The 23,221-nt window shown below is 40.7% G+C and overlaps 1 protein-coding gene across 3 annotated transcripts in view; it reads right to left on the bottom strand.

The window, feature by feature from the left end:
- RCAN1 (regulator of calcineurin 1) overlaps positions 1 to 23,221 on the bottom strand; it is a 76,688-nt gene that overhangs the window by 7,060 nt on the left and 46,407 nt on the right. Inside the window, exons 1-2 of one of the 3 annotated variants that reach the window (XM_048867474.2) lie at positions 7,749 to 8,054; positions 5,115 to 5,288 (exon numbers count right to left, since the gene is read on the bottom strand). In XM_048867474.2, the coding sequence (XP_048723431.1) occupies positions 5,115 to 5,288; positions 7,749 to 7,790 (216 nt within the window). In that variant the 5' untranslated portion in view covers positions 7,791 to 8,054. Of the gene's footprint in view, positions 1 to 5,114; positions 5,289 to 7,748; positions 8,055 to 23,221 lie in introns of those variants that run through there. The other 2 variants (XM_048867467.2, XM_048867461.2) reach the window with 2 other exon arrangements.

The following is a 23,221-nucleotide window of genomic DNA, read 5'->3' as shown; positions in this document are numbered from 1 at the left end:
GAGGAGAGGTGGTTTCAGGTGCGGGCAGCCAGGGGCGTCGGCAACGACGGAGCCGACGTCTTGCCGGGTCTCGGGGATCTCGGGTGCCCCTCCCCGCTGGGGCGAAGGGCAGTCTCTTCAGACATGCCCCGCTGAGCGGCAGAGGTAGTACCGGGCTTCTCCCGTGGAGTAAAAGACCCGATAGCGGGCTCCCTGGTAGGGGACTAGGAAGGACTAGTTGAAGGACCCCTCGAGCGCCTCTCCGTCACGCGTCGGCGGTAGAAGCTGCACTTGCCGGCGGAACGAGAGAATGTGACGGAGGGTGGGGTCCTTGCAGCCCAATGGGAGAGGGCTGATGACAGAAACAAGTTTCCCCAGGGTGGAGAGAGCGGGTAACAGGGCGGCATTGGGTAGAAAGGGAGGGACGGAGGTGAGGACTAGGCGAACGCCCAAGTCCTCTAGCGGCTCCAGGTGGACAAACACCCCCCCCACCGCCAGGCCCTTGTCCACCGCCTCCTGGGCGGCAGCCTCCGATGCTAAGAAAAAGAAGATCTTCCTGTACATTTTGGAGGCCACCACGATAGCCGTGGGTCCTACCACCCTCGCCAACGCCTGCACGTATGTCTCCACGTGGGGCGAGGTGGGGACCAGGAGGCAACGGACGCCGTGCTTCCTGGTCATGGTGAGAAAGGGGCCCCGGCCGCTATTGATGGTAGCGGAGGCGGTGGGTGGGCGAGATGACGAGGCAGCAGGCGGGGGTGCCACCGCCCGGGCATACGTCCTGGGGGCCGGGGGAGGAACGCTCGCAGAGCTGGTGGAGGGAACAGCAGGGAGGGATGCCATGGTCGATGACGAGGCCACAGCGGTGGGGGCAGCCCCTGCCATGGAGGGCCTGGTGGTTTTAGCGGGGCCCTTTCCTTTCTTCACACCCTGGCCTTTCTGGCCAACTGGGGGGGTTCCTAGAATCTGGGGGGAGGGGGGGCGGACGTTGCAGCGGCAGTAATCGCCCGGGTGCCTCCTGCTGCCCCAGCGGGGGCGGTGGCAGATGTTTTGACAGCAGTGGTGGGGGGGAGGGCTGGGGGGTAGGTGGGGGAGAGGCAACTGAGGTTGTTAGAGGGGCCTCACCCCTCTCATTCCCCGCCATTGTGAGCAGGGAGAGACGGGGAGACACCAGAAGGAGGAGGGGGGAGGGGGAAGCAGATTAACCACTCCTCCCTGCTGGGCTGCAGGCAGGGGGGCGGGGGTGCCAAATGGGTCGGACTGGATGGGGGAGGAAAACAGGAGTTGGGGTCCAGTAATAGGGGCAATCTGTGGGGTAAACAGTCCGGGGCGGGGGGGGGGGGGGACGACGACGGGACGACATGGACCCACGCACGTTTGTCCAAAGAGTCTCGTTTGGTCGGCTGTTGTGTTTGGTCTGAGCGGCAAAATTCAAAGCAAACAGCTGAATCCAAAGGCAGATGGCAAGTTGCCAGCAGGGACGGATGGCAGGGGGGCCATGACGGTCGTAGTAGTGTTGGGAGGGGAACCGATGGATCGGGGGGCAGCTCTGTGCCACACCCCCTGTGCCCCCACAAACGCAATTAAAACACAGTCAAACTCTCCCCACACGAGAGTACAATTCAAAAGTTACTCAGTCTTACGGCCCCCTCCACGATGGTTCGTAGCTTCCCTGGGTGATTTTTTCTGTCGGCTATCTTCTCTTCCGGTTTTGTGACGAGGCTTTCAGCAGGCCAAGAATGTTGCAGAGATAAGGAGAATCTTCCTAGCTCGGTACGGGTTTAGAAATAACAGCAAAACGGCTGGATCTGGGGGCTTCCACTCCCCTCCTCCGGGTAGCGGGTCGGCAGTCCTCCCCCCCTCCTCCGGGGATTTCAGCTGGGGCAAAAGCAGCGTCCCAGAGCAGGCGTGGGGGGGAGGGGCTGGCAGCAAGCTGGCAACTGACCAGCACTCGAACGGCAGCAAAAAAAAAAAAACAGCAAAAAAAACAAAACGAAGAAAAAGCGTCTGGCCCGGTCGGGAGGGAACTAAGGCAGGGTCAAAAAGTAAGAAAAATCCAGGCCAGGGGGCTTTAGGAGAGCATAGAAAGCAGACAGCTAAGCAGCAAGCGAAGGAGGTCCCTTTTCCCTAAGTAAGGGAGCAGGGAAGGTTCCAGAACAATCAGGAACCTTCTGGAGACAAGTAAGACAGGCTGATTAGAACACCTGCAGCCAATCAAGAAGCTGCTAGAATCAATTAAGGCAGGCTAATCAGGGCACCTGGGTTTTAAAAAGGAGCTCACTTCAGTTTGTGGTGTGCGTGCGAGGAGTTGAGAGCAAGAGGCACTAGGAGCTGAGAGTGAGAACGCAGACTGTTGGAGGACTGAGGTGTACAAGCATCATCAGACACCAGGAGGAAGGTCCTATGGTGAGGATAAAGAAGGTGTTGGGAGGAGGCCACGGGGAAGTAGCCCAGGGAATTGTAGCTGTCGCACAGCTGTTCCAGGAGGCGTCTAGACAGCTGCATTCCACAAGGCCCTGGGCTGGAACCCGGAGTAGAGGGCAGGCCCGGGTTCCCCCCAAATCCTCCCAACTCCTGGTCAGACACAGGAGGAGTCTACCTGCACTGTGGGTTCAGAAAAACGGCCAAGCTGAGTGCTGCAGTGAAGTTCCAAGGCGAGCAAATCCGCCAATAAGCACAAGACCCACTAAGGTAGAGCAGGAACTTTGTCACAGAAAGTATTGACCAGAAATCAGTATAGCTCTATATACTGGTACAGACCCCTGCACACCCTTGTCTATATTTAGGAATCACTGCCAATGCAGCTCCACAGGCCAACCCTGTTTGCCGAATCAAGGGCTATTTTTGAGGCTGGAAAAGATCAAACTTTCAAGCCAGTGTTATTTGCATCTCTGTATAACAATTAGAGCAGTGTTTTCTTTGCGACTCCACAGGCATCAGGTTTGCTGAGAACCCACTTCATGCTATAAGAACTGTGCTCAAGAATGTAAGCTTTGATTGAAGAAAAACTACATTTCTAACTGTTACGATTGCAGAGAGCATCAAACATTAACCAAGTGTAAACTATGCGGGTAAGTAAGTGTAAGAGTTTGTGCATAGCCAAAATAATTGGTCATCTCAAAGGGGAGTTAACTGATCAAATGATTACCTTATCTAATATTACAAAATAATTCCCCAATATCATTTACTATTTAGTTACTTTATGTAGTGTAGTTGGGTCCCAGGATATTAAAGTTAAGGTGGGTGGGGTAATATCTTTTATGGACCAACTTATGTTGGTGAGAGAGACAAGCTTTCAAGCCATACAGAGCTCTTCTTCAGGTCTGGGAAAGGTACTCCAAGTACCACAGCTAAATGCAAGGTGGAACTGATTGTTTAGTATAGGTTGTTAGCACATATTCTATTCCAAGGGACCATTCAAGGTAGAGTGGCCCACTAACAGTCCTTTGCAGTCATAGGACGAAAAGAGGATTTAGTTGGTTACAGATCGTTGTAATAAGCCATGGCTCGAAAGTTTTGGGCCAGTAAAAGATATTACTTCATCCACCTTGTCTCTCTATTTAGTTGCTTATCATTTTGGCAGAAATCTCCAGCTAACGCATTTATCCAACATAATTCCCACACCTTTCCCCAGGTCCCAAAGCTATAACTGTCACTACTCAAGCTGCTAACTATGTTGTCAGTACAAATCCGTATAGCATCTTAAAAAATAAACATATATATTAAACACCTCAAACTAAACTTAACTTATTACCACAAGGGACACAATACTAGTACAGTAAAAACTTTTTAAATCTGGCATGTTGGGGTAATGGGGGGTGCTGGCAAGTGAAAAATGCCAGTTAAGAAAGAGAGTTTGGGTGAGGGTTCCCATTGGTTCCCAGCCAATGGGAGCTGTTGAGTCAGTGGGCAGGGCAGAGGCAGCGCGAAGAGCCATCTGATGGGTCTCCACCTAGGAGTAACCAGGACAAGTCACTGCTTGTGAGCAGCCTCCCAAGGTAAGCACCCCCCCGGATCCTGCACACAAACTCCCTCCCAGAGCCCATGCCTGCACCCCCTCCTGTGCCCCATCCCCCACTCTCACACCCCCTCCTGTACTCCGAACCCCTTGTGGCCGTTCTCCGCCTAGGAGCAGCAGGGACATGTCGCTGCTTCTGGGGAGCCATGCAGAGCCAGGTAGGGAGCCTGCTGGCCCCACACCAACCGGACTATAAACCAGACTTTATATCAAGATCAGAAAAGCCAGTTTATAGAGCTTTCCAGTTAGTACAGGGCCAGATAATACAGCTTTTACTGTACTAGTTATTGGGATTTAATTCAATAAAGCCTTCCATTCCAGTGAATAAATGTATCTGAAACTGCTGCAGAATCTTCTATAGTTGTACTGTAGAGATGCAGAATATCTAGGGAGTGTTGCTAACAATTTGGCAAAGAGCAGACATGCTTTCAGTCTCCCCCCTCCCCTCCACAAGTGAAATCTTACAGTTATTTTGTTTTTTAAAACCATCTTTGTTTTATGACCCTGGATATCTTTAAGTATCTCATTAGGAGTTCTGGGGTTACTAGATTTTCAATTAAAGCTGGCTGAAAATTGTCAAAATTTCTTCAACAGAAAAGGTATTTGCAATAAAATGGAAGTTTTTGCAACAATATTTCATTTTGATTGAAACTGATGAAAAATTTCAGAACATTATGAAAAAGAAGAAGCTAGGAAGAGAGGAACACTCCCCTCTATCAGTGGAAAAAAATTAAAGTAGTGAGAGAAGATGGTTTTTATATTCAATAAAATCAAGTGTTCTGAATATTCCCAAAAGTTGTTTGAAATTTTACAAAATATACTCCTCCCCCTGTTTACCCAACCAGCTCTTGGTATGACAGTGAGTACTAGATGTCTCCCCCTTATACCAAGACAGGGCAAACAATACACAAGCAGCCAGAAACCCAACATATTCATTAGCCTCCAAACACTCCTAAGTTTGGAGGTACCTACCTGATGTTTTCTCCAATCAATTTAGTCACAAATGAATGCTACAAATTTTCACAGGTCTTTAAAAAAAAAAAACTGTCAACTACAACAGCATAAGACTCAATGGCAAAACGATTACATTTATACAGAAATGCTTGGTAAAACATACCTGAGCAAAATACAGTTTTATTTCCTTTCCAAGAAATTCTGTCTTATGTAACTGGATTCTAGCATCTGCGGCTGATAAAGGGTTGCTGAAGTTTATTCGTACTCTTTTGAAGCTCTTAAAATACTGAAAGGTGATATCTTTGTCATATGTTCTAAAGAGAGATTCAAATTTGGCCTGTAAAAAAAAATTATATATTTTTAAAAACAAAAGAAGCCATGTACATGCCACATCCCTTTTTTCTTGTAATTTATTCTCTTTCCCTCAAGGACAACTGCTGATTATGATGGACTGCAGTTAACAGTGGCATGCTAAAATATTTTATTAGAGAATATGGTAAGCCATTCAAAATAAACCAATCATCATTTATTTACAACATAGCAGCTGCTTTTTTCTTGCTGAAATAATAATGCCTTCAAGGTAGAAGAAAAGATTACAAATAAGTAAAATATATTGCATGCCTACTGGCTTCTGTCTCAATCTTGTGGCATGCTAAAAAAAGTACTATTCACAAGTGATGAAGATCATGGAGTTTTAATTGCTTAGTTTAGTTTATATAGAAATATCTATAAAAAGCAGGCAAAGTAAATTGAGGGCCAAAAGTCCTTACTCAAGTAAACATGAAGGACATGAAAACGGTAGACATGAAAACTGAATAGTGTGCTGTACTAAAATGTGCTTGTTTTTAAGGTAACCAGACACCTCAGTAATGTTATGACATATGAAAACTATTTTTTGTACTTATTTTTAATTTAGGGAAATGAAGTGTGCTTAAGGAAATTTCATATATTTCAAATAATGACACACAGTAATTCTATAACACCCTCCATCTATGGATCTCAAAGAACTTTACAAACGAAGACGCAATTCCCTTAGTAAAGAAAGTATTGTTCTAATTACACAGACATGGAAACAGAGGTGAGGGCCTTGCACAAGGTTAAAACAGTACATTTGTTGCAGAGTGGGAACAGAACCCAGCCCTTCTGACTCCAAAACCTTGTACTTTTATCGGTGTGGCCCAATGACTTAGCCATCCTATCTAGATGGCAGTATGAAACTAAGTCCATCAAAAGTTGGCAGTCTTCACTGATGATTTGAGTAACTAATGTTTGAGCTTTTAGAGCACATGGGGCAGCTATCCAAACCAAACTCAGCTATTTACACATTATTTATGAAGAATGTTTCCATTTTTACTTCAGGGTGCTGAGGGGAGGGGAAGGGAAAAATGAGTGTATGGCTGGCATACTTGCTGTTTCAGACTTATTTTAAGCACAATGACTCGCTATGTACAACCCTCAGTAGTAAGTTATGTTTTATGTATTGACATTTTGTATGTTACTATTTCACAGAATCTTACTGATCAGAATGTTCTGACTTCATGTTCATCTTTCAACTGCATTCAGTTTAATCACTGATTTTTGGATAAGGCTACATAGAAGGGTATAACAAAATAGCGTAATATTTTTTTCTTGAACACTTAATTTCCTTATTCTCTTATATAAACCTTTGGTTATAGTTTTTATTTAAGCTAAGCGTGGTTCTAACTCACAACAACTTGCTACTGCTATCCCAAGACTCTAAGTAACAAATATATATTAGACAAAAGCCAAATATTTCATGTATGCATGTTAACTCAAAACTATCCTGTCTCTTAGTGTTCTAATAAAAGCTAGCTGTATGTAAACTCCAAGTAGTTTTAATACAATTCTCAAGAATAGAACCCTTAGCACAGGAATTTATTGTTAGCTTTTTACACGGGAAAGAAAGCGGCTTTGTATTTCTGAAATCTAAGCCTTTTTTTATCTTTTTTCTATATTACACTACTTGGTGCACCAATATCTCATTCATACCTATTCAGAAAAACAGATTGGTCTATAATTCAGAATTCATATTCACCACTAAACCTTTGGAGACCATCTAGATGATTAATGAAATGTATGGAATCTTCAATTTTATGTTAGCTAAAAAGAAAAGTCTGTACTATTATAAAATACTCGCCTCATGGATCAAACTTCCAGATGAAATCAGATGTTAGCATCATAGTGTCTACTAATAAAATCCAATTGTTTTGTGCCTGACAGATGTCTTAGCACTGCTAATCAATAATTCACTACTGTAAGTCCAACATTTGTGTGTTTGTTACTCCTTCATTCTCATCAATTAGATAGCTGGAGTGATTATATTACGTAGCATTCCAACACTACAGAAGTGTCACCAGTCTTAACAATTACAGTGCTACACCAACAATGTAAATTTAAACATCTTCATATATTCTAATATAAACAAACCTATTAGCAACATTCTAAATCTGAACATCATTGAAAATGCCTTCAAATGAAGTTTTTTCAACTCATATTCACACTTACATGCATATATACACAGAGTTTTTATGGACAGACAACAAGTATTTGAAAAAGCAGAAGATAAATATCTTAAAGTCCATATGATACATTAAGACTGAAACATAATACACAAAATACACATTTGCAGACTACAACCTGTTAACCTCTGAAATAGTTCTTCCCTACTTCTTAAGCATTATCTGTTTAATGTTTTAAACAGCACAGTATTTTTCAACTATTTTAGAACAGCACCTATCCTTCAGTATTTAAGAAATTCACAGATCTAAAACTCAACTTTAAAAAAGCCATACCCTCGTTTCAATTTGATTGAAGACATCGCTGTCTGCCACACAGGCAATTAGGGAACCAAAACTGTAGTTAAGGTTCCTAAAATGCATTTTGTGCTTCACTAAAGCAACGATAGCAGTTCAACACAAATCCAAGGCAATTACTTTTAAGGAAGCTGTTGGTTCTGTAGACTGTGTTTATAAAGGAAAAAGTCCAACCCCCTCAAAAAAGCGTTCAGTGCATCCCGTAAGTGACAGCAAATTCCTGAACAAAGTCCTGCATGCTTTAAGGCAGTCAGGGACAAAATGTAAGCGACTACTGGAAAGAGGTGACATCAGCACATTAGTCAGCTTTCCTATGCTAATTAACTTTGCTTTGGAAGATGGAAAAAACAGCTGAGGTTTGCACAGCAGCTGCTTTATCAACTCCTCTTGCAGCATAGTTTCCATTGGTAGTAATTCCATTCAGCACTCAGACAACATGCTCTTCACTTGAATGGGCCAGCCCATCTTAAGATGGAAAATGTTACTGCTAACAGCTCAATGTCTACAGTAATAAGCAGTAATTAGCCAGCAGGGAAATTTCAAGACTTTGGAAACTAGAAAACAAATCCCTTAGTAAATTTACTCCTTGTACTTTCTGAAAATGTACAAGAAGTTTTAAATTGGGGATTAGAGGAAATCTACTTTGAAAAATATGTTTTTCAATGAAATACTTTATAGTGGAAATTCATTTTGAAATACCTTTTCCAATTAAACTTTATGGAGTAATTTCCTGCTTCCACTTTATTTGATTCTCTTATGGTCTCAAGGCCCTGTAATATGAAATCATACAAGAGCTCAATTAGTAGTTTACTACTAGGATTTTAATACAAACCCCTAATTCTCACTGGTGTAAAACTGTAAAGCCTACACTTATATCCCCTGTTCAATGAATTCAGAGTGTTGTTCGGAGAAAGTTTCCAGAGAATAAAGCAAGATGGCGAGATTTAAATCAAGGCTATTTAAGTCACTGATTTAAAATATTTATATCAGATCAGATGGGGCCTTTGTCAAGCTAATTTGAAAATCTGTGCTATTGCAACTATAAATTTTAATCTAATGAACAAAATTACAAATGCTTTTTTTAGTTAGTTTATTTTAGTATACAATCTACTACAGTTAAGGTATCTTATTTGAATTTTACAAAGCAGCTACAGGCAAAAAAAAAAAAAAGAAACACAGACGATTAAGGGTTTGTAGGACAAGGACTAAAACCAGCATGTAACTTTACTCAAATTTGACTTCAGTGGTACTACTCATCTACTTAGTTAAGCATGTGCATAAGTATTTGCAGCACCAGAGGCTAAAAGTTTTTAATATTTGTGTACAAAATCTTTGCCACTTCAAAACAAAATTGCTTCACTGTTAAGAAGTTTATACTTTCAATACATTAAGTTACTGTAAACTATTTTGTACACAGGCCAAAAACTATCAAAACTATCAGCCTAAAATTAGTCTCTCAGGCCCATATTTAGGCACTTAAAGGTGGAATTTTCAAAAGCACAAGTTACACTGAGTTCATCAGAGAACAGCCTAGCACCATCCTCTTTGGAACCCCCTTTCAGGTAGTTGAAGGCTGCTATCAAATCCCCCCCTCACTCTTCTCTTCTGGAGACTAAATAAGCCCAGTCCCCTCAGCCTCTCCTCATAAGACATGGGCCCCAGTCCCCTAATAGTTTTCGTTGCCCTCTGCTGGACTCTGTCCTATTTGTCCACATCCTTTCTATAGTGGGGGCCCAAAACTGGACACAATACTCCAGATGTGGCCTCACCAGTGCCGAATAGAGGGGAATAATCACTTCCCTCGATCTGCGGGCAATGCTCCTACTAATGCAGCCCAATATGCCATTAGCCTTCTTGGCAACAAGGGCACACTGTTGACTCATATCCAGCTTCTCATCCTCTGTAATCCCCACGTCCTTTTCTTAAGAACCGCCAGCCTGCAGCAGTGCATGGGATTCTTCCGTCCTAAGTGCAGGACTCTGCACTTGTCCATATTGAACCTCAGATTTCTTTTAGCCCAATCCTCCAATTTCTCTAGGTCACCCCCACACCACCTTCCAAACTCTGAACCCCTTGTGGCTGTTCCTCCACTTAGGAGCAGCGGGGACATGTCACAGCTTCCGGGGAGCCATGTGGAGCCAGGTAGGGAGCCTGCCACCAGCCGGACTATAAACAAGACTTTCAATGAAGATCAGAAATGCCGGTTTACAGAGCTTTCAGGTTGGTAAAATGCCAGATAACACAGCTTTTACTATAAAAACATTCTAAGACAGGAAAACATTAAATGCTCTGATTTGTTGCCTAATTGCAAGTTATACAAAAATATTAATGGCAGCATTTTCTTTGCCAGTAATACCTGCCATTTTCATCATATGGAGTGAACAGAAGTATTTTAAGAACTCTAAAAGCAAAAAATACCTCTTTGAATATACATATATATCCCAAACCCCACTTCAAAAATGGAAGACTAATTAAAAAAATTCTCTATACTGATACACCCAGAAATCCAGCTTTCAGCAATGAACTGAACAAGTCAACTTAAATCATAACGGTGATATCACAGCATTAACTGACCACATACTTAGTCAAGTTATTCTAGTTCTTGTTGCAGAGTTCTATATTCAGTTTATTTCTACTCAGAAGCCTTTTTTTCCTGAACATCACCTTCATGGTACAGTAAGTGTATTACTAGTCTGCCCAAAGCATGATGTTGTATTTGAATATGGGGGTTCAACTAAGAGACAAGACTTTTTGACCATGTAACAACCATTCTAGATACATAGTTTTAGGGCCTAATCCTGCTCTCACTGATGTCAATGGGTAGCATTCCTCTCGGGACTTTAATGGAAACAGGATTGGACCTTAATTTGCTATGGAAAACACACACTGCATTTACTCACAAAATTTCCATAAGAGGTAATGGAACTAAGGAGAACTTAGTTCTATGGGAAATGAGACATAACAAAACCTATCAGTCTTCCTGTGCCAATGCTCCTCTTCCTGTCACTGAGGCCCAAACAGGATGACTTCATGTTTCTTCCTGATAGCTCAGTCACCCACATTCTGGAGACTACTTTTGTAGCTCAAAACCTGACTGAGGCTTCTGGGTTACTATAATACAAGTCAATAAAATCACCAAATATCACTCTGCCAAAAATAAATAAATAAATAATAAATAAAAATTGTCCTGCTCCAAAACTTCCCATATAATGTATCAAGCAGGGAACAAAATGTTTTGTCTTCAATCTGAAAAGTGAAGTTTGGAAAGAGATTAGTTTAAAACATAGTCTAACCCATTGGTACTGTATTTTGATTAAAAGAAACAGTCTACATGCTCGGAGATATTCTGTTAAAAATAAGACAGTGTGTATTAGTTTAACTATTTTTTGTTTATAAAGAACTTGCTGTGTCTTTATACAAGAAAATAAATGTATACTGTTAACTATTCTGTTTTATCTAATAAAGTGTTAGTAATTAAAGCAGTACTCTACCTTGAAGAACTGAATATCTATTTTAGAAGCAATCAGAAGTTACAACAAAATAACTATTACAACTTCCTGATGATGTGTGACAACTCGGTGGCAATGTTGTTTTATGGCATTTGATATCACCACACAAATGACACATCCTGAAAGAAACACCGAAAAAAAACACAGAATTTCACAGAATCTGTCTCTGGCTGCTCTAATGCAATATCACCTTTCCTTCTTCCCAACTCTTGACTACTAGGGACATGCACAATTTGATGTTTTGCCTCTATGTTGGCCTGGTGCACCAGCAGGGGGAGAAGAAAGGGGAGGCAGAGAGGGACCCTGCCTGCCTAAATTGAGGTGCGTGCGGAGCCCCCGGCCCGCCCAGGGGCCGCAGGGACATGCTGGCTGCTTCCAGGAGCGGCATGAGGTAAGCACCACATGGCCAGAGCCTGCACCCCAACCCCGAGCCCCCTCCTGCACCCAAATTCCTTCCCAGACCTTACACCCCCTCCTGCACCCCAACCCTCTGCCCCAGCCCTGAGCCCCCTCCTGGAGCCCACACTCCACGCCCCCTCCTGCACCCTAAACCCCTCCCCCAGTCCTGAGTCCCCTCTAGCACCCAAACTCCCTCCCAGAGCTTGCACCCCCACCCCGTCCCAGGCACAGCCTGGAGCCCCCTCCCACACTCTGAACCCCTTGTCCCCAGCCCAGAGCCAGCACCCCCTCCCACACCCCAACTCCCTGCCCCAGCCAGGTGAAAGTGGGTGAGAGAGAGCGCGAGCGATGGATGGAGAGGGTGGAGTGAGCAGGACAGGGCCTCGGAGAAGGGCGTGGCTGGGGCAGGGCCTCAGGGAAGGGGCATGGCAGGGGTGTCTGGGTTTGTGATTAGACAGTTGGCAACCTTACACTCTAGCTGGATGAAAGAGGAACCTGCTGAACACATGACAGGGCTATCAAACATATAAGTAGCACACGAGATAAGAGAAACATGGCAGCTCTGCTTCCTTAATGTTTTCATTTCCAGCCAAAGCCTCAGGGATTGTGACTGATGAAGCCCAAGTTTCTAGAAGCTGATTTCTGCCACTAAGTTGCTGTGTGAGTAGAGAAGAGGGTGGCTGGAGACTACAGTCCCCTATTCTTGTACCCTCTAGCTACTCCTCCTCCACGATGCTTAGTTGGTAGCAGTCTCAGGGCACAAAAGCAGACTTGAGTGGAAGCCCAAGCAGCAGGGTTTTTTTGGGAGGGTTGGGGGAGAGAGATGATGGGTAACTGATAGGTGACAAGAGGATAGTGGAAATATGAATGGACAAGTGGTATAGTGGGAACATGAAGGGGAATAAGGAGACACTGAAAGCCACAGATGGTGTATAAAAGGATATCAGGAATTCCAGGGGACACATGCAAGACAAATACAAAGAAGGGGGCACAAAAAAGAGGAAAGCCACAAACATCGCCTTTTTTTAGTTGACACCTATGCTATCACTGACTGGGAGACCAAGGAGGAAAACCTATGTAATATTAGAAGTTACAGAATTGACAATGCTGTTAAAGAAATGTTTGTCCTACAAGCAACAAAACCAGAATTTCATAATCCAGCTGTGGCCTTCTTGCACTTGGTGAATGTTTACACCAAACCTCAAGGGTTGCACTTCATACCCCAAACACTCCCACCTTATTATACAGTTATTGATTTTCTGTGTCTATGTACTGTTTTCATTCCTGTTTTTATGTACTACATAAAGTTTAAGATAATAAAGGTTAAACACTATCCTGGAATGAACTTTCCTAATAGCATTGATAGGTTTTGATTTTCAAAGTCAGGGAAACAAGATTATCTATACATGTCTGGTATCAGGAAAGTATATTTTTTGTGCATGTGTGAAAATTAAAGTCAACCTCTTACCCAGATCCCAATAAAGGAACAGGAATGCATAAGTGTGTGAAAGGCATTCTAAAGAACAGGATGTGAAACACAGTCTGCATTCCTGTTTTGCACTCTGGATAAGAGGTTATTTTTAAGGCACACTCTGCAAAAAGAACTGAAGAAATTACTCAAGGGGAAAAAAAAAAAAGAGGCAAACTCAAGTTAGACAAACATACAAGCAGTCATCCAAAACACTCTGTACCTGTGTAAATGGGTTTCCTGAATACTTGAACCAAATCATCAACATTTTAGTCATACAAGAAACCTCTTTGAGCATCTCTAATTTTGCAGTCAGTGGGAGCAAGAAACTTTCCTGTAAGGAGAGAAACTAATTTAACAAGAGGCTGCTGTCTTTACATCTTTGTCAGCTGGCTGATCCACAAAAGAGTAGTAAGGACAGGGAGCTAGAGAACTTTCTTACCTCCCATATAGTGAAAGAGTCTATGCTGGCAGTTATCAGTAAATGGGGCTTATAAAAGGTAATATGATAGAGAAACAGGAGAAATGCATATAAAGAGGGAGATTCTGCAATAATTTTAACAGTCAAATATTTTGGGGTTTTGTTTTTTTAAATTTTTTTTAATCTGGATGTTTTTGGTTTTTTAATGCCTCTTTTGGCAAGTCTAACAGGACTTCCCTGTTAAAAACAATTGGCAGATACATACTGCTGGACATTAGACTGTCTGTGGGCACCTGACAGCCTTGATCTTTCTCCTTCAGCAAGGAAAACAGTGCAAAGTGGATGCATGTTCTTCTGCAGCTATGCAAAAATACAACACTCCTGCAGCTACTTTAAGTAAAGCTGTAAGTCCCTGCAGTGGCATGCAAAACCATACATGAAAGAAGTTAGGCAGTGGTTTTGCAGTTGTTCTCAATCAACACCATAATAGAGGATAAAACAAAGTATATCCCAAATAAAAAATAATTAATAAGACAACCAAAAAACAACATCATGACTAAACAGCAGAGTAAAAGGTGGTTAGAGGCAAAAAGGCATCCTTTAAAAATTGGAAGTCAAATCCTAGTGAGAAAAATAGAAAGGAGCATAAACTCTGGCAAGTCACGTGTAAATGTACAATCAGGCAGGCCAAAAAAGAATTTGAAGAGCAATTAGCTAAGGACAAAAACACTAACAGCATTTTTTTTTTTTAAGTGCATCAGAAGCAGGAAATCTGCCGAAGAGTCAGTGGGGTCACTGGGCGATCAAGGTGTTAAAGTAGCACTCAAGGAAGACAAGGCCACTGTGAAGAAGCTAAATTGATTATTTACATTGCACTGAAGAGGATATGAGGGAGATTTCCACACCTGAGTGACAGATCTGAGGAACAGTCCCATATTGAGGTGTCAATAGAGGAGGCTTTAGAGCAAGTCAATAAATTAAACCGTAATAAGTCACTAGGACCAGATGGTATTCACCCAAGAGTTCTGAAGAAATTCAAATATGAAATTGGTATGTAACCTATAGCTTAAATCAGCCTCTCTACCAGATGACTGGAGAATAACTAATATAGTGCCTATTTTTAAAAACGGCTCCAGCAACAATTCTGGCAATTACAGGCTGGTAAGCCTAAATTCAGTACCACGCAAATTTGCTCAAACTATAGTAAACAAAATCATCAGAGATACATAGATAAACACGATATATTGTGGAAGAGCCAACACAGCTTTTGTAAAGGGAAATCATGCCTCACTGATTTACTAGAATTCTTTGTGTTGATAAAAATGTGGACAACAGTGATCCAGTTGATATAGAGTACTTAGACTTTCAGAAAGCTGTTGACAAGCAAATTATGCAGTCATGGATATGAGGGAAGGTCCTCTCATTGATCAGTAACTGGTTAAAAGACAGGAAACAAAGGGTAGGTCTAAATGATCAGTTTTCACGATGAAAAGAGGTAAATAGCAGGGTCCCCCAAGGATCTATACTGGGACACATGTTGTACAACCTGTTCATAAATGATCTGGACAAGGGAGTGAACAGTAAAGTGACAAAATTTGCTGACAATATAAAATTACTCAAGATAGTTAAGTCCAAAGTTAAGTGAAGAGCTACAAAAGGTATCTCACACAACTAGGCAACAAAATGGCAGATGAAATTCAATGCTGATAAAGACAAACTAATGCACATTGGAAAGCATAATCCCAACTATACATACAATATGATGGGGTCTAAATTAGCTGTTATCCCTCAAGAAAGATCTTGGAGTCATTGTGAACAATCCTCTGAAAACATCCATTCAATGTGCAGAATCAGTCAAAAAAGCTAACAATGTTAGGAACCATTAGGAAAGGGATAGATAATAAAACAGAAAATATCATAATGCCACTATATAAACCCCATGTTATGCCCATACCTTGAATACTGCATGCAGTTCTGGTTGCCCCATCTCAGAAAAGATATATTAGTGGAGAATGTGCACAGAAGGGCAACAAAAACGATTAGGAATATAGAACAGCTTCCAGACAAGGAGATATTAGAGACTAGGACTGTTCAGCTTAGAAAAGAAACTACTAAGGGGGGTGAAATGATAGCGATCTATAAAATCATGAACGGTGTAGAGAAAATTAAAAGGAAGGGGTCATTTGCCCCTTTAACACCAAACACCAGGGGTCACCCAATGACATTAATAGGCAGAAGGTTTAAAAACAAACATAAGGAAGTACTTCTTCACACAATGCAGAGTCAACCTCAATGCCTGGGGATATTGTGAAGGCCAAAAGGATAACTAACTGGGTTAAAAAAAGAATTAGATAATTCATGGAGGAGTTAGGGATATACAGACTCTATTGTAACACAGGTGAGCCAATCAAACATGCTTTTTCCTTAGAGGATTTATTACATTTCCCATATTTTATACATTTATTTCAGCCTGGAAACTGACCTTTAAAAAGTATTTAAATATCAATTGATTACTATTTACCACAGTATTAATGATGGCAAAAGCAGTGTGTGTTTAAATGGAGGAAATTGTGAAACCACAAGTCCTTTGTAGTAAGTTATACGCTGGGTTTTGTTCTTCTGGGGTCACAAGTGAGTCATAAGGGAATTATAGAAGCTTTGTCCCAGAGATACAACACCTTTTTAAATAAAGGAAACAGCCTACTGGAAAACATGTAGCCAGAACAAAATGGATAGAAATACTTGGAAAAGAAAATCCAGTGACACTAAAGGATGATTCTGTAGTTTTTTTCTTTAAAAAATGAGAGCGTAACACTTTTGTCTTGAAACAATGCGTGTCACCACGATGAGGAAATTTAAGAGGCTGGTAATGTGAAAAGTGATTTTTTTACATTATTTACTGGATTCGTAGGCCTCTTTAGAATCAGCTCTCCTCCTCTGCGGTAGAAGGAAAAATATCCCAAGAGGAGTTTAAAAAAAAAAAAAGGCAACAAACCCATCTATTTAGTAGCACATTTAAACAGTGTAAGAATTTTTAACATAAAATAGCAATAAGGAAATTCTTGTTAAATAAGAAATAAAGATCTGAAAAACAGTTTCACTGGAGATAAAAGTATCTGCAAGATACATATAGAAGAATAGAAATAAGTAATAAGTAATGTTTTTTTTCCTAAAGATATACACCATACATAAAAATACATTTAAAACTTCAGGGGTGAATTTATTACTGTGCTGTGGAATACAGGAAGCATCAGATATTCTTCCCACTACTATACCTAGGAAAAAATGAAAGCCGCTTGAAAATAGAGTTTTAGAGAGTATTAGTTTGAACATCAGGTCTGGGGAAAAGTTAGACAAAATTATTAACAAATAATGGGTATTTAAGGCAAATTAACTATTAGAAAGAAAAAAGGGGCACATGGTATAAAACAGGAACTAAACCAAAAAGTGGCCCATCAGAAATTTGAGTGACGTTGTGCACATAGCATATGAAGAATACTTTATAGCTGTTTATCCCTTACAAAACAAAGTTATTTAGAAAGAGGTACAATCTGTATGGTTTAATTATTCTGTAGTGTATCACAGTATCACCTAGAGCCCTATTGTGCACAGTGCTGCATGAACTCAGAATGGAGCCATATTCCTTGCCCCAAGGGCTTACAATTCAAATTTGGACCAGATAGAACTGATTCTCCATCTTACCAGAGTTCTGTTTGGCTGAGGAATAGGGGTAGGTGGACAAGATGAAGGGGAGAAATGCGGGGAGGGGAAGGAAGGTGGCTTCATGCCACCTTTACACTTCTTCATATTTACTCTTCCCACAGCTGGAGTGCAGCCACACTCCAGCCCTTCCCCAGTATAACTCCTATGCCAGGGGCTGGTGAGAAGTGTAGGGTCACGTCTACAGCACCTGAGGAAATCCCTATGCTATTCCCTTGTATCCTGGCAAGGGAAACATGCGGTCATCAAGCTACTGGAGCAGCATAAAGGGGATATTATCACAAAGAACCGGCCCCCAGTAGTTCACTATTGGTGAAGTTAATGTTTAAATAAGTGGCGAGGTATCTAGGATCCATCTTAGACAGGAACGGATATGAGCCTGGATGGAGGATGGAGAGAAGAGGTAAGAAGTGGAAAGGCAGTTTTGAGAGTCCTGGCATAAAGATGCTAGAGCCACGTGAGCTGATGAAAACTCCCAAAGTAAGGGTGCAGAATGACAGAGGGAGGCAAAGCAGCTATGTGGAAACCCCAGGTGATGGAAGGGGAAGAGTATTGGCAGTGGATCCATACTGCTGTGTATTTAATAGTCACCCCTAAGCCCCAACACCTAACCTGCCTTACTCATCAAAACCCTCTGATGCTATTACAGACTGAGCCCAAGTCGACTGATGCTCCACAGTGCACAGGAATATTCAAACTAGACCTTTCATTGTCTGGCATCCCTTGCATAGTAGGCCCAAAAGAGTTGTGCTGCGTTTTGAGTCCTATGTCTTCCATGGCAATTTGGGCTCAACGTTACTTAAAATGTAGTTTGGTCATTTATTCTGAGGTGTATTTTTTTTAAATTACGCTTTTTAAAAATACTTCCCAGAAATCTGTTAAAGAAAACAGGAGGGATATATGAAATCTAGACTGAATGGGGGGGGAGGGAGGGGATAGAGTAATAGCCCAGGCTCTCAAATTTTAACTCTACATGGATAGTGTTATGTAATTAAAAGATTTGAAAAGTGTACCATAGTAAATTGAATAAACCAAGTCTCAATGTCAACCTTGAGAGAACATTCTGTTCTATTAAATATTTGCTGAGAAATTAGGAAAATTGTTGGGGTTTGTGGATTTGTTAAGCATGTACCTACCTAGTCTTCATTATACTGGGATTTTAAAACATTAAAATGCTGATGTCTGTCAAATATTCCAATGCTGTATGCAGTGTTGTTGCAGTAGTGTCGGTCCCAGGATATTAGAGAGACTAAGTGGATGGCAATATCTTTTATTGGACAACTTCTGTTGGTGAGACAAGCTGTTGGGCTTATACAAAGACCTGAAGATAAGCTCTGTTTTACCTCACCCACCTTGTCTCCCAAATATTCCAACATCAGTTAATGCCTTCTGGAAAAATCATATGCGAAAAAGCCAAGAAATTTCTTATCTTAAAAATTATTTTTCATTCTAGAAGATAAAGGGAAGAGATAGCATGTAAGTTCAATATGAGGTAGAATGAATAGAAAGAATGAATCAGCAATGTCACTGTGTTTACCTAGACTTGCAACTCAAAATCTAATAAAGAGTTACCATAAAAGCACTGATTATATTGCAGACACTCTGATACACATTAACCAAAATAATGAATTTTTTCTCTATTAACACAGTTTGTATATATTTTGAATCTTGGGTTTGACTCAATATTGACAAGATGCATTGCCTTTTATGGTTTCCGTTCAGCGTTCACCTTTGCTTTCACTGGGTGAAGGACCTTTTTGGAGGTTCTTCAGTCTCCTTTGGAAGACCAAGCTGTTATCAGACTTGTATAAAGGAAGAATGCTCTGAAGCCATTGTTGGAGAAACCTTGTTCTAAATGCATGCCTCTCAAGGGTAGAGAAAAAAAGCATAGAGTACTTGCACAGCTGAAGGAGAAAGGCAAGATGTTATTTATTTTTTAAACATAAGGGCAAGGTGCTGACTTAACTCAAAACAGTACTCTTGAGGCCCTCACCCAAGACTCCATCTCTTGACAATGGCACTCTAAATGTTTCCCTTTGAGAAATCTTTGGTATTGCCTGAAGTCCAACAACATTTTGCAAGTGTCATTGTCTGGATCTCCAAGTGATGGAATATGGTCAGGTGTCCATGATTCCTTAAGATTTGTTATCATTCTTTGTGGGTTGTGTTAAGGTGATCTCTGGCTGGTTTGGACAGGATTGCTTTGGAGGGGTTTTGTTTTTTTTTCTCTGAAAGGATGTAGAGGGTGGTTTGGGGCAGTTGCTCATTATGCCCCAAATAATCTCTTTTGCAGGGGTATGCAATACTATTTCATTACCACTCCTTAATGCATGTGAGACCATGTAGATTGTGAAGCAGTTTTGTCTATGGTGTCATCAATAACTCCTGAAGTCCCATCTCTCTCTTTTCTCCCTTTACTGAAAGATTAAAGGATTCTATTAAAAGCACATGAACTGCAAAACCACTTAGCTCTAGTAAATGCTTAACCAATTGCTAAATGCTTTTTTTTAAACCCAGATTCAAAAGTTTGTCACAAGATTGACAAAAAAATTCCCATAAAATGCTGCCTACCTCTACTGCTAACATTTTAAAAAACATCAAGAACAATCCTCCAAAAGTACAGTTTTTAATAAATCACGTTTACTTTAATAGTGTATTGGGGAGTGTATGATACAAGGAGTCCAAATTTTGACTGCAGATCAAAGTGTGCCTTAGCTATAGATATCAATGGGACTCATGTATCCAAGGGCAGAATTTGGTCCTTGTTCTGCACAGAACTACTGTATAACTATTTATCTTGTAGTCAATCCAGTGAGGGGTAAAAGAATCATAACAAGCACTCTGACAATGCTTTAATTTCCTTTTTTGAATGTACTGAAATAAGTTCTTTCCTTCCTGGAAACAGTGCTGTAGATTTTTTTTAAACTTGTTATACTGAATAGGTTCTCATTAAAGGAAATATTATTACAATAAAACATAATATATTTTTATACTTGATCATGTAGTTTTCGTGTGTCCAAACAGAGTATAAAAAGCTGTGCTTTTTCATAGAAAGGCTATTTACAGATTGGCTGACCATTAGTTGGAAAACTGTAACACATTCAACTGACAGAAAATAATACCTACAGTGCTTAATTCCTTCCTTGGAAAAATCCATGACTTACTTATATTTCCAAGCATTAAACATTAAATTCCTGTTCACTGACTGGTAATATTAGAGTGGTAATTTGGAAATTCCACTGAAGAAAATGTTTGCGTAACCAGCTAGACACATTTACTAAACTCTGTTTTTTTTAATGTGGCATATACCTTTATAAATTAAAAAGTTTCTTCAATGATGTATTTCCCCTTTTATGGAAAGTATTTCCTTAAAATACACACATGGAGCTACATGGAGCAAATATTTTAATGTAGGTGTGTAACGGTATTTTAATAAATATTCTTCATATGCTATATTTACTGGAAAATCCATAATTACCTACATTTCCAAGCATTCAACATTACATTCTTGTTCATATTGTCAAATAGAACTGCATTTTCTAATGGAAAAGATATCCAGAACTTATGTATTAGCAGTGACTTCCTCAACAGACACACAACTTTTATATTTTTCTGTGCTGAAATGTAAGTGAGCATTAGAACAGAGAAACCACTGCAGTGGGGTATCAAAACTAATTAGATCCACTGTAGAATTAAGTGGTTTTTAAAAAGTCTATATTCCAAGTGAACAAGGTCAGTGTAACTACAGATCGTGTCTAAGTATCACTGTACATACATTAAAGCAAGATTATTCTGGGAACAGAAGCTATACAAATGCTTTGTACAACTCTACCAGCTCTAGTGACTAACTCCATATCTCCTAGTACGTGTATTTAGAAAACTACACATTGTGCCTTAGCAGATCTGTCCTTAGGAAGCCTTACTTCCCAGCTTAGGAAGTGGCAGTGCTTTCGGTAAAGTAGGTCTTGATCACCACTACATAAGGCTGATTCTAAACACTCAAGCATCACTGATCCACTCTGATATGTGAACAAACTCATCAGCACCAAAATTCCCTTCTATCTGTGTAAAAATTCCAAACTCTGATATCTGAGTTATGGAGGCACCAATTAATCCCAGGAGAGAACTATTAGAGGGAAGACAGATATTCTGGATCTGATGGAAATGTGGGGACTGAACAAACTAAAGAGTACCGATGACAACTTTGTTCTTCTGAGGAAGTATAGAAGAAAGTCTAAGCCAGGGCTGCTAAATCCTAGTCAAGGCAAGTCGAGACAATTGCCATTAGAAAAAAAAAGGAGTTAAGGGTTAAGAACTTCAAAGGAATACCCTGCATAGGTTTGAAGGGAGAATTATTAAGAGCTTGTATACTAGATTCACCCTCCATTTGGGCTTAAACCTAAAAAGGACTATAAAAATGCTATGGAAAAAAAGATGTTGTCTCCTAGTGTATTTTTGAATTGTACCCCCATGATCAAACACCTCCCCAAAAGCAAAGGCCGCTAAGGACCTGATTGCAACAGCTTTGTCAATTCCATTGGGATTTTTTTTTAATACTACTGATACATTTTGTAGGCTAAAAAGTTTTTTAAAAAATTTAGTCAATGGCAGCTACTATAGGAAAAGAAAGCATAAAAATTTTGGATTTAAAGAGTGCAGTGATTGTCAGATTCTCTCCCCCAGCCACCCCACGTCAACTCCAAACAAAGGAGAAAGAGAAACAACTCTTACATGCCAGACTGTTAGGGTTAGGATCTTGACAGACAAATCAAGGACTAGTGCCAGAAAAATGCAAAACCAGATACAAAGAAGTCTTCTTTCTAGGGACAAATGGACTAGGTCCTTGACACAAGGCCTTGGCCAAGGAAGAGCCACAAAAGTGGTGCCAGCTTTGAGTCTTGCCACTCAGAAAAGGGGATTATAAAAACTATGCATAAAAGATCCTTGGAACCAAAGATTAAGAAGGCACCCAGTTGGCGGAGCAGAGGTTGCTTGTATGTGGAGGAATCCCAGGAAGTAGATCATTTACCAGAAACACACTAAAACGATGCTAATACAATAGTGAAGATTCAGGCACTTGATAATGGGAAGTTATTTGCTACAAGGTTGCTTGTTTTTGTGTCTTTTAGAAGGGGGGAGAATTGAGTTCTGCCACTAATATTCAACCATAGCAAAGGCTTGATCACTTGCTGGTCTAAAGCATAACAGTAGGATCTCTAAAAAGTGTTTTATGTGAGTGCAAAATGTCCAGCAGGATGGATGGGCAAAGATCTAAAAACAGTCAGGCCCCACTGTGCTAAGGGCTCTAAAAATAACCATATCCGTCAAAAGAAAAAAAAAGAACAAAACCCCTCAGTTAGCCAATATCAAAAAAGCCATATGATCATGCCTACTCAAGCCAGTGCGTTGACATACTTCTCCTTTGTGAACACGATGCAAGCAATTGAAAAGAATAATATGGAACAACAATAATTGATCCACAGGGACATGGCATATGTTGCTGTTACAAGGATGCCAAAGGATTAAAAAAAAAAAAAAATTAGGTACAAATCCGGTAATATTTTCTTTCTTTCCAAGGTACATTTCTTGAAAAAATTCTTACCGATGGCAATTAGTTTAAATTGAAAAATGGAATCAGCAATTATGCTTTCCTAAGTCAGGGTCTGAATGAATCACTAAATTTCAAATCAGAGGCTTTGCTGTTTATCATCTTGAGGTAGACTATATCAGTCACATACCACAGAAACACTTTTTTTTTTTTAAGTGAACTAGTGATCATGAAAAAAATTAGAATATATGCCCAGCAATTTGACCGTATAGTCCATGAAGATGCATTTCCATTAGCTGAAATGTAATATGCAAATTAACTGAATAAGAAGCAACCATCCCTGTGATATGCATCTCACTATTTAAAATAAA

The sequence above is a fragment of the Caretta caretta genome, chromosome 1 (genome assembly GCF_965140235.1).
Source record: "Caretta caretta isolate rCarCar2 chromosome 1, rCarCar1.hap1, whole genome shotgun sequence".
NCBI lineage: Eukaryota > Metazoa > Chordata > Testudines > Cheloniidae > Caretta > Caretta caretta.
Note: the sequence above shows the minus strand (reverse complement) of the source record. Positions and strands in the feature narration are given on the sequence as shown.